This window comes from Linepithema humile, chromosome 7, assembly GCF_040581485.1.
Source record: "Linepithema humile isolate Giens D197 chromosome 7, Lhum_UNIL_v1.0, whole genome shotgun sequence".
NCBI classification, from domain to species: Eukaryota; Metazoa; Arthropoda; class Insecta; order Hymenoptera; family Formicidae; genus Linepithema; species Linepithema humile.
Window position 1 is genome coordinate 12,832,402 of NC_090134.1, and position 17,734 is coordinate 12,850,135.

A 17,734-nucleotide genomic window follows, 5' to 3' on the forward strand; every position below is an offset into this window, starting at 1 on the left:
AAATTAGTTATGAATAATGTTAATAAAAAAAGTAAATTTTGTAGACAACTTCGAAACAGATTAAATCAATCTTTAACTATAGTTAATACTCTCAACCTTGATACTTTCAAAAAGACAACTAATTATTCACAACCTGATACACCGAATATTTCTAACTGTAACTCTAGTTGCAAATCTGATACTAATTTTGACAATATTTCTTATAATGATAATGACAGTAACCATGACATTGATGTATTTATTAATTCAAGAAATTTGAATTCTGGTGGAAATGTTCAGTGTCGACGTATCAGATACTATCATAATTGAAAATAAAGAGCATGTTTTTGGCTCTAAGTTACAAAAATGGGCCATTAACAAAAATGTAACTCACTCAACTCTTAATAGTTTATTGAACATTTTACGAGCAGAACTCGGCTATAATTATTTGCCTAAAGATGCGAGAACACTTTTAAAAACACCAAATGATACACATGCAAAAAAACTCGGATCAGGGTTATACTATTATTTTGGAATAAATGAAACCTTAAGTAACCTATGTAATAAACAAAATATAGTAATTAAGCTCAATGAAGAAATTTTACTAGCAGTGAATATTGACGGCCTACCTATATCTAAAAGTACGAATAGTTTTTTTTGGCCAATATTATGTACTGTTAAATCAGTTGACAAAATTAAAAATAAGGTTTTTATGATAGCCTTGTATCATGACAATGTAAAGCCCAATGCAAATGAGTTTTTAACTGACTTTGTAAACGAATGTATAGAATTATCAAAAAATGGAATATACAGGGTGATTCAAAATAACCTGATGTCCTTGCATTGCCATATTCTTGAGCGAATTCTGAGACGATTTTTCCTTTTACAAAATTTTGTCCGAAGTTTAGTTTTCGAGTTATAATTGAAAATAGTTTGCTACTTATGAGTCCGATACAACGGACAGACAGGGACAATGTAATGTGTCATGAGACGATAGTAAACACTTGACAGTCTCATTATACGTTGCGCGTCCCTGCCTGCCCGTTGTACCGAACTCGTAAGTTGCTATCTATTTTCAATTATAACTCGAAAACTAAGCTTTGGACAAAATTTTGCAAAAGGAAAAATTGTCTCAGAATTCGCTCAAGAATATGGCATTGCAGGGACATCAGGTTATTTTGAATCACCCTGTATATCAACTCTATAAGATGTCATTTCAAGTTGTCAATGTTGATTTGCGATACACCTGCAAAATCATTTATTTTAGCTATTAAAGGGCATTCGGGTTATTTTTCATGCACCAAATGTGATATAGAAGGAGACATGGCTAATAAAGTACTGTGTTTTGTCGATACTGAAAATCTTCATAAAAGATCAGATCATTCATTTCGAAATAAAGTTCAACCTGAACATCACATTGGCACTAGTATTTTATTAAAGATTCCGAATTTTAATATTATTGATAATGTTCCTATAGATTATATGCATTGTCTCTTACTTGGCGGTACAAAAATATTTTTTTGTAACAAATTGTACGGATGGATTTATGGTAGACCTCCTTATAAATTACGGGCTCGTGACGTTAGTAAAATTTCTGAACGTCTTTTAAGATTGAGGAGTCATATTCCGTGTGAGTTTTCTCGAAAAACTCGCCCTATTACTGAATGCAAAAGATATAAAGCAAGTGAATTCCGATTACTTTTGCTTTATACTGGTCCAATAATCTTAAAAGATATTATATCTTCTAAAATGTATAATAATTTTATTGTACTCACTTTGGCTAGTTCAATATTGATCAGTCAATATTATTCTAGCTATGAAAATTATATCTCATATGCTCATGATCTATTCAAACATTTTATCATAAATTCGCAAAAACTATATGGGCCAGAGTTTATTTCACATAATATTCATAACTTTTTGCATTTGAGTGATTGTGTTAGATTATTTGGTTTGCTCGATAATTTTAGCGCTTTCATATTTGAAAATTATATGCAATATTTGAAAAAAAAAAATTCGAAAATTTTCTCAAGCGTTGGAACAAGTAGTACGTCGAATTGTTGAAGAAAAGAATGTTAGAGAATCTGTTACAGAATCAATTAACACTCCTATAAAATTTTCTATGGAACACAATAAAGGCCCTTTAATCGAGGGTTGTACTTCACCTCAGTATAAAAAATATAAAACTATCAACTATTGCATACACATTTCAAAAGAGGCTGATAGATTTATTGAACTTAAGGATAGAACTATCGTTGAAGTAAAAAATTTTTGTTGCTATAAAAACTTCAAAATGTTGTTAGGATACGAGTATAAAAGACATGAAGACTTTTATACTAAACCATGTTCGTCAGCTCTTTTTGATATACAATATATTCGAAAAGTTGACAGTTCACACAAAATGTGGCCTCGCACATCAATAAAAAATTAGTAGTCCTTATCCACAATAATCAATATGTCTCATTTCCAATGCTACATCTATAAATCAAAGTACCAGGGTTGATTTAATCTAAATTAAGTGATTTAAACCATCAATTTAAATCGTAGTTTTAATGAACTGCATTTTTTAAAACCATTGGTTTTAATGAATTTTTATTACTGAAAATACATTTTAAAGATAGAAATAAACTTTTTAGTTTACATTAAAGTGGGAACTTTATCAAATAATTGACAGATCAAACGATCTCGTAGAGAGATGTTCGATCGTAATTATATGAAAGGTCTCGTTCGAGCGATTATACGTGTAGTACCGCCTTTCCCGCTCGTGGCGCCACAATCTTAAGAGTGATTTTTTTTTTTTTTTTTTTTTTAACCCATGCAATGCTTCCCTACTTCATATAGTTTAGAGCTCTAAGGGCATCTCTATATTCAATAAAAATTATTAGCACGGGTTGGGAATTAATGAAATCCATTGGATGGGAGTAATCGCTCGAACGAGACCTTTCATATAATTACGATCGAACATCTCTCTACGAGATCGTTTGATCTGTCAATTATATTCGGGTCTTGTTCTCGCGATTATACGTGTAGAGGTTCAGAGAAATAATTTTTATTTGCCAGTTAACTAGATAATCTTGTATTCTCTTGTAATATAAACTCTGAAGTCGAAAGCTAGCTTCAACATAACATAAAATAAACTTAACCATTTCTTTTGCTAGCCACTGAAAAAACATAAATTTAAAGGTAAAACTCGTTTTCCTTTTTCTTTTTTTTTTTTTTAGCTGTGCATTAGTGTTTCTACAAACGATTTTTTGTTTGAAACAATAACTCTGTTATAGTGTTTTGCAAAAACTTGGGAGTTTTCCGACCAATTAGCTGTTTTTCTGATTGACTCTAAATCTAGCCCTCTCTTTAAAGCTGCTGATGTAGCTGCATGTCTCGTCGAGTGCGCAGTAAATTTTTCGCTTATGCCACAACGAGACATAGCTGCCTTTATCCATCTCCCTATTGTTGTCGCGGAAACTGTCCTAATCGGTTTCTTAATTGTTAAAAATAGACTGTCTATTTCAATCGCGATGTCTTGTGGATATAAGTGTCCAGTGTCGATGCAATACATAATTTTGGATTTTCCGAAAAATAAGGTAGGACTAAGAACGGTTGATATGCTCCCGGCCTAGAAGTCTTTATTCTATCGGGTATTTCAATTTCATACCCTGCTGCACTATGCTTCATATTCGACAGCTTAATTAAAGCTAATGTTTGCGCTCGATGCGCTGTTCCTATCGCGAGTAATAACACGAGACGTTCCGTCAAGCAATCAAGAGTTAGTTCTTCTAAGGGAAACCATTCTTCAACTGTTTGGAATACTATGCTAACATCCCAGGTTCTATCGTATTTTGGCCTTACTGGTCTAAGCATGAACACGCCCTTAAAGAATCTCGAAATATTTTTATCCTGTCCAATATTGCCCCCGCTAATTAATGAAATCGCCGATCTCATCGAGTTTAATGATCCATATGCTGCTCCTTCTTCGAATTTTTTTGTGAAAAATCGAATGACTTCCTCTCCTTCTGGTTGATAGGGATCTATCTCCTGGTCTAAGCAGAAAGCCCACCATTGTCTTAACGGCCCTGCGTATTGTTTATGAGTTGACTTCGTTATCGAGGCTTCGAATATATCTAGCGACGATCCTGGCAATCCTCTTCTTCTAAAAGACTCCCTGATAATATGCCTACCATCAGGGACAACTTCCTTGCTAGTGGATGGTGAATGGATCTACAAGAGGAAATAAGCAATGTAGGCGACGGTCGAAAGATTAAAGGTTTCTTTAACAATAACTTCATAAATAATGGAAACCATAGCTGGCTACTCCAGAGGGGAACTACTACTATCCCTGTGGCCTTATCTACCACAATCTTTTTTAAGACTCTTAAAATGAGAGCAAATGGTGGAAAAGCCCAAAACAATCCTAGGGAATGCCAATCCTTGGTGAACGCGTCAATTGCAAGTGCCTCCGGATCGTTTTCCCAAGAAAAATATCTTTCGCATTTTGTATTACATCGCGTGGCGAATAAGTCAATCCTTGGTTCTCCGAACTCTCCTACCGCCCGCCGAAACGCGTAGTCAGCCAATTCCCATTCCGTATCTATGTTTTTTACCCGCGATTCTCGGTCGGCCTCTACGTTTTCCTCGGATTTTATGTACGAGGCCACTAACCAGATATCTCTCGACTCACACCACTGCCAGATCTCTTCTGCAATCCTATGTAAATTAGGATGTTGCACTCCTCCCATTTTATTTACATATGATACCGCCGTGGTGTTATCTATACGCAGAAAAATTTCACAATTTCTAATATTCTTTGCAAAGCTTTTTATCGCGAATAGGGCTGCCATCAGTTCTAACCTATTAATGTGTAACTTTTTTTCTTTCTCCGTCCAAAAACCTCGAGCTATCTTTCCTTCACAGAACGCGCCCCATCCCGTAGTGGAGGCGTCCGAGAAAATTTCGTGTCTATAATTGCCTTGTCTAATAGGGTTCGAGGATCTTGGAATATTTATTTTCCACCAAGTGAAAACTGCCTTAAGTTTCCTTGGAATACGCATTTTTGCATCATAATTATCGTTATTCTTAAATAATTCTAAATATCTAACTCTTTCAAGACTTTTAGTATATAATCTGCCATATTTTACTGCTGGGCAAGCTGCATTAATCGAGCCTACAAAACTGGACCATTGTCTAATAGAAACTATTTTTCCTGGACTAAATTTTTCCAAAAGACCAAGTAATTTTTGTTTTTTGTCTTTAGGCAATTCTAATGACATTTTTATAGTGTCATACATAATTCCTAAGAATTCTGTCTTTTGTTCGGGATCCAACTTACTTTTAGCATAATTAATTATGAATCCTAATCTTTCCAACACCTCAATTGATGCTTTCACATTATGAACACATTCCTGTCTAGATGATGACACAAGGAGCATGTCGTCTAAATAAATAACCGAAGAATACCCTTGTTTACGCAGATAAGTCACTATTGGTTTCAGAATTTTTGTGAATATGTATGGGGCTACGTTAAGTCCAAACGGTAGGCATAAAAATTCAAAATACTGGCCTTGGAAAATGAATCTTAGATATTTAGATGAATTTTTATTTATTGGAATCAGAAAATACGCATTTTCTAAATCTAGTTTTGCTAGAAAATCGTTTTTTGAGATTAATTTTGTTACTGCGCGACTGTCTTCTAACTTAAAGTGCGTTGTTTGTATAAATTTATTTAGCTTTTTGAGGTTTAACACAAATCTGTCTGATCCGTCCGCTTTTGGAACTAAAAAATACGATGAAACAAACTGTGACTTCTCTGCGATACAGAGCCTAATAGCTCCTAACTTTAATAATTTATTTATCGCTTCCCTAACATTGTCTAAAGACTGCGAGCCCTGTAGTAATGGCGCCGTTGGTACTTGTGTCTGAAACGGCTGAGACGTAAACCGAATTTTGTATCCTTTGATAGAATTAATAACAAACTTATTGCTAGTGATCGATTTCCATTCCTCAACGAAGTATTTTAGACGACCAGCCACTTTCACCTCTAATGCTTGTGGGGATCTGATCTCGTCAACCTTGTGGACGTTCTCCTGTTCCACTGCGAGTTTCTCTGGCGGTCTTTGAACCGTAGAGATTTTTGAGGGCCTCCTTTCCACGCCTGCTGCGAGTGACCCTTGGACTTCTGCGACAGGCTTTTCCTGTTTCCCCAGTTTGACGTTCTCAGGGGTTTCTTGACCTGTTGGTGAGGAGTAAGATCCTCTACTACCTTACCCAGGGATTTTGTCTGCTTAATTTGTTTAAACAATTCATTGCCAAACAGTTCCTCCGTTATTTCAGACTTTTTTAATACTTCCCTGTATTTTTCTTCAATGCCGGGTAGAATAAATGCTCTTCTCATTTTGGATTGTTGATAATGCAATCCAGCTAATAGTTTGCCTGCGTTACCCAAGTTTTGTAGGAGGGCACTGGATATGTCCCCTTCTTCAAGTTCCAAAAGTAGGGAGATACCTTTAGCTATAGCTATCATTGCGGAGCCCAATGCATTTTGAGAAGACACAAAATGCTTGTCTCTGGTCTTCGCTACTCCTGACATGTAAGCCAGAATTTCAGGATTCAACTTAGGAGCTTCTACGTACAACATTCCTTTTCGAAAGAATTTTTTTATGACTTCTTCTCGTACTTTCCCCTCTTCTTCTTCTCGCTTCTTGTGATCATCTTCTTCTCCTTCGTATAGTCCTTTACGCATCCAACTCATCCATTCTGTAACCAGCACAGGATGCAGAGCAATGTCATCCGACTGAGCTGGTTCTGTTTTTAAACATAACCTCTCTCTAGTCTCATTGCTGAGGTTTCTGGCTGCCTCCGGTGTCTCCTCTTTTGTTGACTTAGTCTCCTCACTCGTGTCTGATTCTCCCTCTGACGTGGAAGAATTTGATCTTTCCTCCCCTTCACTCGCGTCCTCTTCCACAAGGTCCTCTACGAGGTCACTTGTGGCAGCTGCTTAACATAAAAGAAAAATTTTTTTGTATAACAGCTGACTCGCCTATGTATGACATGTCCCTCCTCTAGTGAGGGCTCATCGTCGCGAGATTTTTACTAACGTGCGATCTGTCCTTCCTCTCGTGAAGGCTCATCGCCGAGGATCATGCGATCTGTCCTTCCTCTCGTGAAGGCTCATCGCCGAGAATCATGCGATCTGTCCTTCCTCTCGTGAAGGCTCATCGTTAGGACTTTTTGCGAGTATATTTGTGCACTTACCATTTTCCTTATCTTTCTCGAGATCTTGTGCCGCATTAACAACAATGGCTGCCGGAGGTTCCTTAACCTCCTCGATCGTTTCCTTCTTAAGCTTCCGTAACTTTTTTCGCAGACTTCTCATCTGCTTGTATATTCCGTCTAGATCGTCGTCGGTCACTTTCCTTTTCGACATCCTCAATACTATATATGCAAATATATGTATCTCTGCTTAATTTCCTCTACAATCACTCTATGATGTGGCTCCTTTAAGCACAAAAAACGTTATGAAGTAGGGAAGCATGCATGGGTTAAAAAAAAAAAAAAAAAAAAATCACTCTTAAGATTGTGGCGCCACGAGCGGGAAAGGCGGTACTACACGTATAATCGCGAGAACGAGACCCGAATATAATATACAATATTATACTGTCTAGTCAACATATACTTTATTTATCTAATATATCTGTTATGTTTTATAATTTTATCGTATAAAATTATTTTTTTATTGAAGATATATGATAAGTATAAATTATAAACGGACATTATTAATATCACTTGCAAATGGGTTGGTACGTTGTCAAGTTTGAAGATAAAGAAACGGTTGAAGCGGTACCAAAAACTTGGTACTCAAAAGATACAAAAGAATGCAACTGGCCTCCATCGCATTGGAATTCAAATAAAATTAATGATCATATAAAATTCAGGAAAGCACCACAATATAACTGAAATCGTTATAGAGTTGCCATTTTAGGTAGCTACGGTAAGATGTGTATCCTGCATAATATTTTTTATTAATATAACTAAATATGAGTATTCTTTTTACTAAAATAAAATTAATAAATAAAAAATTAAGAGACTATTTTGCAACTAGTTAAACAATTTCCAAATAGAGACAGTAATTTTGTAATACTTTATATGTTATGCACGGTCACACATAAAAATCTTTAATGTTGTTTTTAGAAAATCTATCTGTTGCTCAACAAAAAGCGAATAAGGCCAAACATACGTCTGATCTTTCGTCGCAAAGTGATGAATTAAACAAACGGCGACGTAGTGATAATAAAGAAAAAAGAAACGATGAAACAAAGAGACAAAGAAAGAGAAAATACAAATCGGCGAAACATTTGTCCGATAATGAATCTTCTGATTTGACACTATCTGAATCAGATACTAATATTTATCCCTCTCCAAGCGCCTTTATAACAAATGGTAAACATTATTCTCCCTAAAAATAATATTGTTGGGTTTTTATCATAATTAATTTCACTATTCCTCTAGATAATAATTTTGTTGAAAATTTGCCAGTCGAGATTGTAACTAAATCGACAACTGAATGTGAAATTCCTCAAAGAATAGATACAGGTAAATTAACACTTTAATAGTACATTTTGTATTAAGAGCGGAAAGTGATACTTTAGGCGAGCGCTGCAAATGTGTTCGAGCACAAAAGTCACTTAACGCTCGAAGTATAAAAAATAGTACAATTTTTTTTACGCCCGTCATCAAAAGTATAGACTTTTTTAGAGAAAAAGAAGATTAAAATACTCAATTTTGTCTATTCTCTGTGTGAAGTTAGCCATGCTAGACCGTTTCCAAGGTATTTTTGTTTTTGGTTTTCTAAATCCTATTGTAGTGACTGTGTAATATAATTAAGGTAATAAACAATTGTAGTTCTTTTTATTCACAAATGTGGTTGGTAATGATCTTTTTATTACTCAATTAGTTTAAAAACAATTTGCTCAACATGTTTCAACGTTACAATATGTCATTCTTACGTCATTGTTAAAAGCTTAAAATTAAAAAACGGATAAACTTAATCTAAAATAAAAATCTTATGTCACAACCGGCACAGAGAGATAAAATTTCTCCATAGTCAATAAATTAAAATAATAATAAAATAAATACGGTTTAAGAATATATTATTGATTAAAATTGAAAGTGAAGTAATTGAAAATCGTTGCGTCCTAACAACAACTAAATTATTAGAAAAGATTTCTAATAATTTAAGATTTTTACGATTAAGTTTATTCGTTTTTTATTTTCAGCTCTTGACAATGACGTAAGAATAACATATTGTAACGTCGAAACATGTCGAGCAAATTGTTTTTAAACTAATTGAGTAATAAAAAGATTATTACCACATTTGTGATTAAAAAAAACTACAATTGTTTTGTTACGTCCTGATCAGACTACACGATTCTTTTCTTTTCATTAAATACCAGACCTAGTAAACGCGGAACCAACAAAAACTCTTAAAAAATATTATAACGCCAGAGCTGTTTTTCTCATGAGACACCAGGAGCTCGAATCTTCTCACAGAGAAAAATAGCATGGATATTTCAAAATACCTTGGCCGCTCAGCGTGCCTATCGTCGCCAGAAAAACCGTAAAAGTCAAAACTTCGCGGTAGCTGGAGTCCTTAACCGACTCCAGACGGTTAGAGTAAGAGATAAAAAGAAAAACTGGCACCAACTAGTCATATTCTTGGATTCCACCTACGAGAACTCTAGCTAGTAGATAGGGTTTTACCGAGTAACGATCGGGGAATGACCGCAGTCGCATGCCGAGAAGGCGCGACACCTGATACGGCGCACGTGTTTAGTAGGTCTGGGAAACCGAGATGCATTAGTCGCACTCTCCACGCGACACCAAGGGCACGCGACAGTCGTAAACTGTCAAATTTATTAGATCAGTGACCCAAGGCTTTGCGAACTTATATACCGATTCTTAACCACCCAATCCGAAAGCCGAGAATCGGGGCAAGCACTTCTATAGACCACCCATCATTCCATCGTATGGTCTAAAGACTACGCCCACCCAGATCTTAAGACACTGAGATGCACCCCACCTATACTAATTAACACCAACCGGGTTACGCCACCTCAAAAACCTACCCCCATCATATATGGACCCGAAACAACGCTATTCCTTATTCGTTAGGGCCTCTTTTTTCCCATCTCATTTCAAGTAACCTAATCATCTAAACCCAATCCTATTAGCTAAAAATGACGCCATCCTCCCCCACATTAAAAATTTTCTCGCAAGACTAATTCCTATTCGATCCCCGCTCCAAAAACCTAAGATTTTCCAAAGGGATCTACCCCAAAGAAAAAGTATAAAAACCCGTGTTCTGGTGGCTCCGGACACAATCACACACAGTTTTTAAGCAGTTTTGCGCAGTTATTCCGTTTAGCTCAAACAGTTTTTCGAGTAGTTCAGGGGCGCGAATCAAAGAGTAAAACCAGTTGATACTTTGTCGTGACCATCTCGTGGTGCATCTCAAGTAGAAGGCCCATCACCCTGACGACACCATCCCGCAGCAGGGTGGCCACGCGTTTACAAAAAAAAGGGGTCCGACGCTCATATAACACCTTCCCTCAACGGGGCGCCTGCTTTTTTTTTTTTTTTTTTTTTTTTTTTTGATAAGGCAGGGGAAATCCTTTATGGATACCCACGGGATCCGGGGGGAGTCCCGTGGGTTATGTGGGATTCTCCTGGGAAGATGTCCCAGGCATACCCACTAAAACCCCTGCCGATAGCCATCCTAGACCATAAGGAGGAAGGGTGAGGCATCGCCAGCGGCATTCATCTCACCCTTCCTCAATCTTGACCGTTTATCGGTCTCATCTCGGGGGAAGGGAGGGTTCTCAAGTCCCCCTTCCCCTTTATTGTCGCCATCCTTACCGGGAAAGACCGGGCTATCTCGGCCTTTCCCCGCCCTCCCGTAATTGGTGGGGGGCTGAGGCCAGCCGGGAGCCCCCGCTCCCTACTGACCCCCCCCGCCGGAGAGAGGATGTGATTCCGATAAAGCTCGGTATCCACCTCTCCGGCCATTCGCTGTGGAGGATTAAGTCCTCCACGTGCCGGAGGAGAGGTATAATTCCAACAATTGCAGGTAATCTCCCTCCCCCCCGGCCACTGCTCAATGTAAACTCCGAGGGAGAGGCTTTCCCTCTCCCTCGGTTGTTACTGCCCAATTTTAACTCCGGAGGAGAGGTATAATTCCAGATATACCGGACTATATTCTCCCTCCCCTCCGGCTGCCCGATGTAGAGGGGCCCCCTAATGGGCCCCTTCCAATAAGAGTCCTCCCCAGTGGGGTGAGTACCGCCCCCCTGGGAAGGCTCTGCTCCTATTTACCCCTTTGGGGGGTGGGTGGGGGATACATGTTGACGGAAGGGAGGGGAAATCATCCCCCTCCCCCCGCCGCCTCCCCTCTTCTCTCTCTCTCCGCCTCCTCCTTCTGCAGCATTACGCTGTCGCAGAAGAAGGAGACGGCCCTCCATTTCTCCTCTCCCTCCAGCATGGCCTTAACCACTACTGGCAGGGAGAGGTCAACGGGGCGCCTGCTCAGAATCACCGAACATAGTCAACCCGACCTGAAACTATCCTACAACGAGTAAGTTAGTTCATTTGTTTTTTTTTTCTCCTCTCTTTAGTATTCTCTTATTTCTTTTTATGTAATCCGTCCCTATTTCGGTTAAAAATTTTTTTTTGTGTTATTTGTCAGTGAGAACTAAACATTCGCCGCGACCCAACAATCGTCGGAACCGCTCGGATCTCTCGGCATTTGCTCTCTGTTTAGCTATATTTCTCCCGCCATACGTTAGATACGCTGCGAGGGTCACCGTAAGACCCATTAGAATTAGGCGACACACTCCATTTAATAACGCCCGTACAAGCACTCACACGCAAACAGACCAACCTCCTGCATTACCACCGATTCCTCAGGGATTTCCTCAACCACCTCCTCAACCCTTTCCCGTGTTCGACTTTCCTCTACTTCCTTCTCCTAGGTCTATCTCTCCGTCTCTTGAAGAGTTCCTGGAGTACAGACCCCCTTCGCCTGTCCGCTTCTATCCTCCTCCAGTAGAGGCTCAACTGGAGGAATTTCCACGAAACGATCCGGAGTTCGACAACATATCCGTCAACTCCGAAGCCACTACCATCGAATACGTCGCGGCTCCTCCCCATCTTCCAAACCCTGAATTCACAGGGTTTGATTTCCTAAACTTAGTCCTCTCCCCTGAGGAATAACACACACACACACACATACACTTGTAAAGAATACACTAATAGAAATATAAAACACGTGTGAATAAGAGTTAAGTTTTGTATCGTAATTATAAATTTAATCGAATTAAAATGTTGTCTTTAGTAAATTGAACTTTGTTCTTTTTTTTTTTATTTAATTACACCCTCCTCGTTTGTCACCCCCTCACACCTTTCCTCTCAAATTGCGCACAAAGGTTTCGCCCCGGGTAATAGGGATTCAATTCCTTGACCCAAAAAGGGAACCACGAGCGGTTGACTTGTTGACGGAGTAAAAACGACTCTTTCAGTCACTGACCTGTCGCAAGTCCTAAACGTGCCGCTCGGCTCGTGCGGTCAGGCCCGTTTACGTCGATCGCCGAGCCCAACGAAAAAATTCTACATCTATCAGGACGTAACAGTTTATTACCTTAATTTTTGTTTTTTGTCACCTATCAGAAAAATTTACTTTCAGCTTGGCGAGTGGCAATGACTTTTCTGCTCGCTCAGCGGTTAACTTTCTGTTAACAACTGACAATTATAAAAGCCAACTTTCGATGTTGGGCGTAGAAAAATATTATATCAACTATTTTCGTAGCTATGATTAAAAATACTACTAATTCAGTTTGTAAATTTTAGACTTTCAGAAACAAGTGTTGAAAGAACTGAACGCTATACACTTGAAATTGAACGATGTGATGGAAAGTATGGCCCTTTTATTAAAAAATAAAAAAATTGAAGATGAGCCGACGATAACCGTCAATAATATTCCAAATATCGTCTATCTGTTTCCAGTAAAAGAACAAACATTAGCTGAACTAGAACAGTGGCTTAATGTCAATGCTCAAAATAAAAAAATATTGGTGTGGCTTTAAATAATTAGAAAGTCGAATGTGTATATAGTGATAATTGATAGTTATTAATACTTTTGTAACGATTATTCAAATTGTTTTAGATTATGGAATTGAGTCGCGTCGGGGGCTTAAATGTTAAAGATGCTACGAGAAGAATCATGTACAGAGTTTTCACAAATAAAGTTGGAATACTATATTCTTGGGAAGGGGCTAAAAAAAAGAAATCCTTCAAAAATCTAGCGATAGCTTCGGTCATTTTGAGTAATCTTTTTTTTGCATACGCATTCTATTTTAGAAAAAAGTTTTTGCTTTAAATGTGATAGACTATATCTTAAAGAATATGACTAATAATTATATATTTTTTAATACAGTTTGTGTTATACTTTTATTTTGCTATTTTGTTATATTAGGTGCTGTTCGATATTGCAAAAGCACACCCGATTCAACTGAAGCAGAAGTAATCAGTTTCATCAAATCCTGGTTAGTTAGATGCAAAGATCGTATCCGCAATGTTGCTAAAGATGACGTAAACTATGTAACAATCGAAGAGAACGACGACGTAACGATGAAAGAAGTTTAAACAAAGAAGTATTTATTGTTATACTAAAATCTACATTTATTACAATAGTTACATTTTTATTTTATTAATTTTTATTTTAATTGTATTATGTATGTTATGGACAAAGTGATGAATGAGGAATTATGCATAATGCCCGAGACCAGTCGGGCAGAGTGATAATTATTTATTAATTTATCGCTTTAACCAGGCAATATAAATAAAAATAAATATAAATAAATATATAAATCTATATATATATTTATTTATTTATTTTTAAGTACAGTATCTTTTTCTTGCAGAATCATTGTGAAACTCAAATACTTATTGATGAAGAAGATGCTGCTCACATTCATGAAACTGTTAATCAGAAAATTCGTCCAAACTTAAATATACCTTTATGCAAGGAAGTCAGTACCACAAAATTTGAAGTTCTACTTATGATCCTTAATTTTGCGTTGAGACATGAAATTACAGATGTAGCTATACAAGATCTTTTGAGACTCATAAACTTTATTTTTCAAGAGAAAAAAATTATTGAAACTGAACATTGTTTTCGAGGTATATTTAAAACTGAATTAAAGTCAGATTTTCATTTTTACTGTAGTAATTGTAACACTTACTTGGGAAAACATTCCATTTCCAAAGAAAAAAGATACAGGCAAAACATTAAATGTCCTACATGTGATACAGACTGTAACATTTGCAAAATGAATAATGGACATTTCTTTATAACTTTTTCAATGGCAGAACAAATAAGAACATTATTGGAGACAACCGAAAATATAATGGAATTGCTATGCTACAGAGATAAATATCTATATGAAAATGATATATTTGATACGTTCAGTGGAACAATCTATAAGGATTTATGTAAAAATGGGTCAATTTTGTGCAACAGAAATAACTTAAGCATAACTTTTTATACAGATGGGTGCCCTGTTTTTAAATCTCGCAAAAATACATTATGGCCAATTCAGTTTAGACTTAATGAATTTCCACCAAAAGAGCGTTTTGCTTTAAAGAACACAATGATATGTGGACTTTGGTTTGGAGATAAAGATCCAGATATGATTCAATTTCTTTCCCCTTTTTTATGTGAAGCCAAAAAATTGCACTCTGAAGGACTAAATTGGACATCTCCAACTGGAGTTCGCATTAACAGTAAAATTATTGTTTTAAACTGTGTTCTTGATTCTATAGCAAAACCCCTAGTTCAACAAATAAAGCAATTTAATGGTTTTTATGGATGTAGTTACTGTACTCATCCTGGTTACGGTCTAATGCCATCTGTTGATCTTGATACAAATCCAATTACAGTTAAATATGCTATGAATATAGGTGATAATTTTGTTATCAATATGCTTCAAGATAATAGTCTTACTTATACCGTGACGCGAATTGAAAGAGCTACTAACATCACGAAAATATACGAAGTTGAAGATCGAACCAATGATGGTATCAGGAAAGATATGTTACAGGTTGAACAAACTGGTATAGAAGTTCGTGGAGTTAAAGGTATTAGTCCTTTAGCAGTTCTTTTAGAGTTTAACCTTGTAAATGGATTCGTATTAGATTATATGCATTGCGTCCTTTTAGGTGTAGTCAAATTTGTCACTTGCCTGTGGTTAGATAGTACATCTCATAATGAAAAATATTATATTGAATTAAAGCGTAATGATATTGATAATAGACTTCTTGCAATACGTCCACCTTCAAGTTTTCCAAGACTTCTCAGATCACTTAAAGAGCGTTCTTTTTGGAAAGCTAATGAATGGCGTGCATGGCTTCTTTATTACAGCCTGCCATGTTTGAAAGATATTTTACCTTTGAAATATTACAAACATCATTGTGTACTTGTTTCTGCCATTTATACTTTCCTTCAACATAAGATTTCTATTTCTAATCTTGATAATGCCACTTGGCATCTGATTCAATATGTAATAGATTTCCAAAAGCTCTACGGTCCTCACAATATGACATATAATGTACATTTATTGTTACATTTAGGTAAAACGGTGTTAATGTTTGGGCCATTGTGGTGCTATTCAGCATTTTCATGGGAAAGTGGAAATGGATTTCTTGTAAAACTTGTAAAAGGTACGCGTGGCGTATTAACTCAAATTGCACGTAAATACACATATCTTCAATCACTATCTCGATTACTTTGCAAATATAATGTTAGTGATTCAACAATAAATTATTGTTCAACAATATTCAACTACCATTTACAAAAACATGTAACAAAACTTGTAAATGTTACATTGCTTGGAAAAGAAGTAGAAATTTCTCTTACTGTTGAGGAGACAAATGCCTTTATTAAGGAAAAAATACATATAACAAATTTATGTTATGAGAGAATGATAAAAGATCATATCAAATATCATTCCCGATGTTATGCCAAACAAGGAAGCAAAACAATTGATCATATTGTTAAATTGGATGATGACTCGTATGCATCTATTGAAAGAATTTTTGTCAGTTCTTTAAATAAACAGCCACCATCAATTTTTGTTCTTTTGACTACAATTATTTTGGAGGATGCAGAGACTATAGCATCATATCTTTCACGAAGTAAAGTTTCTCATATAAAATTATGTTCTTTTTACATGTTTGGAAGTTTAAAAATTCGTCCTGTACAGAGTATTGTCCAGAAAGTTATTATGATTAATTGTACCGACACTGAATCTTACATTGCACAATTTCCTAATACTTTTGAAAGTGATTGAAGATATATCAAAATAGTATAATTTTTATTGCAGGAAGTAAATAAAAACTTAATTTAATTTTTATGCGTAATGTTCTTAAATTTTACTTTGGTTGTAAATAAAATACTGATTTTTATTTTCTGAAATATGTAAGCTAATATAAGGTAATATAAGGTAATAATTAACTACTTAAATATGTAAAATTTTGTAATATATTAAAAAGAAATATAAACATATATTATCTATACTTATTATTTTTATTCTTTATATTCTTATTCCATAAAGAATATCCGATAATAAACATTATCACCGCTGATGAAATATATAAATAAAGATCAATATTGATCCGCATAATATTGTATTTTGTTGATATCTAGTCGACATCTACAGATGTGTACGCGTCGATTTGATACATAGAAGATATCGTATAAGCATCAAATGCTTATTGGTAATTTATTTAATATCTAGTAGACATCATATTCAAGTCGAATCGATATATGGAGAAATCGATTTGACTTCAATATGATATAAGTTGAAAAATGATTAGATCGTCGACATCTACATAATATTTTCCAGATATCGTGATGAAATCTTCGAAATATCAACTTGTTTGTTGATTTGTATAAGATATCAATTTTATTTCAATATGATATTCATCAGATTTTTTATCGACTTGTGAACTCGGGTATCCTGAGCGCATAACGGGCACAACTTTTCCATCAATATCGGCAGGATAGATTCTATTAAAAACGTCGAAAATTCCTCCTCGGAATATTCTAGTACACTGTCGTCAATTTCACTCGTCCATTCGATAAATTGTTGTCGAAATATAGTATCCGGAATATATGGTTTAATGAATGCAGGAAATGTTGTATATTTTTCAATTATTTCCTCACTGTTTTTATATTTCCTTCTACATTCCCGACATGTTGTTAACCAATCTGTGAGAGTACTCAGATTTTCCTCTCGTAAGGTAAGACTGTCTTCCATCTCTGTAATAAATAAAAATTATTAAAATAAAAAAATATCCAATTAGTTATTACACATTCGAAAAATGTGTATTAAAGATATTTTAAAAATGTGTACTTTACCTATTTCTGTTTGCACAAAGTGCAATCTTTCCTGTACGGTGGGGGCCCGTCGATGTGGTCACGCTGCCACGACTGGTTGTAGTGCAACGAGCACCGACGATAACCTTGCACTTCCGGATCCGTTCTTAAATGATCCGGTAGCCTATCCCACACGTGATCCACAAACCGAGCAAAGTTTTTTATAAGAATCACTTTCGGCACGATTTCTAATTGCTCCGCGGACAAGCTCAGAATGTCACGTTCGTCCAATAGCGCGATGAACATTTCGATTGTTACCTCGACTTGGTCATGATG

The 17,734-nt window shown here is 36.1% G+C and overlaps 2 protein-coding genes across 2 annotated transcripts; one reads left to right on the top strand and one right to left on the bottom strand.

Annotated features, from left to right (window-relative positions):
• Window positions 1–5,689: 5,689 nt before the first annotated feature.
• On the bottom strand, window positions 5,690–7,792 carry LOC137000942 (uncharacterized). The gene has a single exon (XM_067358523.1). It carries the CDS (start codon window positions 6,719–6,721, stop codon window positions 6,011–6,013), a length of 711 nt encoding a protein of 236 aa, XP_067214624.1. The 5' UTR covers window positions 6,722–7,792; the 3' UTR covers window positions 5,690–6,010.
• A 4,136-nt stretch (window positions 7,793–11,928) lies between these two features.
• Window positions 11,929–16,890, top strand: LOC137000941 (uncharacterized). The gene has a single exon (XM_067358522.1). It carries the CDS (start codon window positions 14,082–14,084, stop codon window positions 16,368–16,370), a length of 2,289 nt encoding a protein of 762 aa, XP_067214623.1. The 5' UTR covers window positions 11,929–14,081; the 3' UTR covers window positions 16,371–16,890.
• The last annotated feature ends 844 nt before the right edge of the window (window positions 16,891–17,734 follow it).

What these genes read in the sequence shown, in the direction of transcription:
- LOC137000942 (XM_067358523.1), bottom strand. Translation starts at nt 6,721, where the DNA reads ATGAGTTGGATGCGTAAAGGACTATACGAAGGAGAAGAAGATGATCAC.
- LOC137000941 (XM_067358522.1), top strand. Translation starts at nt 14,082, where the DNA reads ATGATCCTTAATTTTGCGTTGAGACATGAAATTACAGATGTAGCTATA.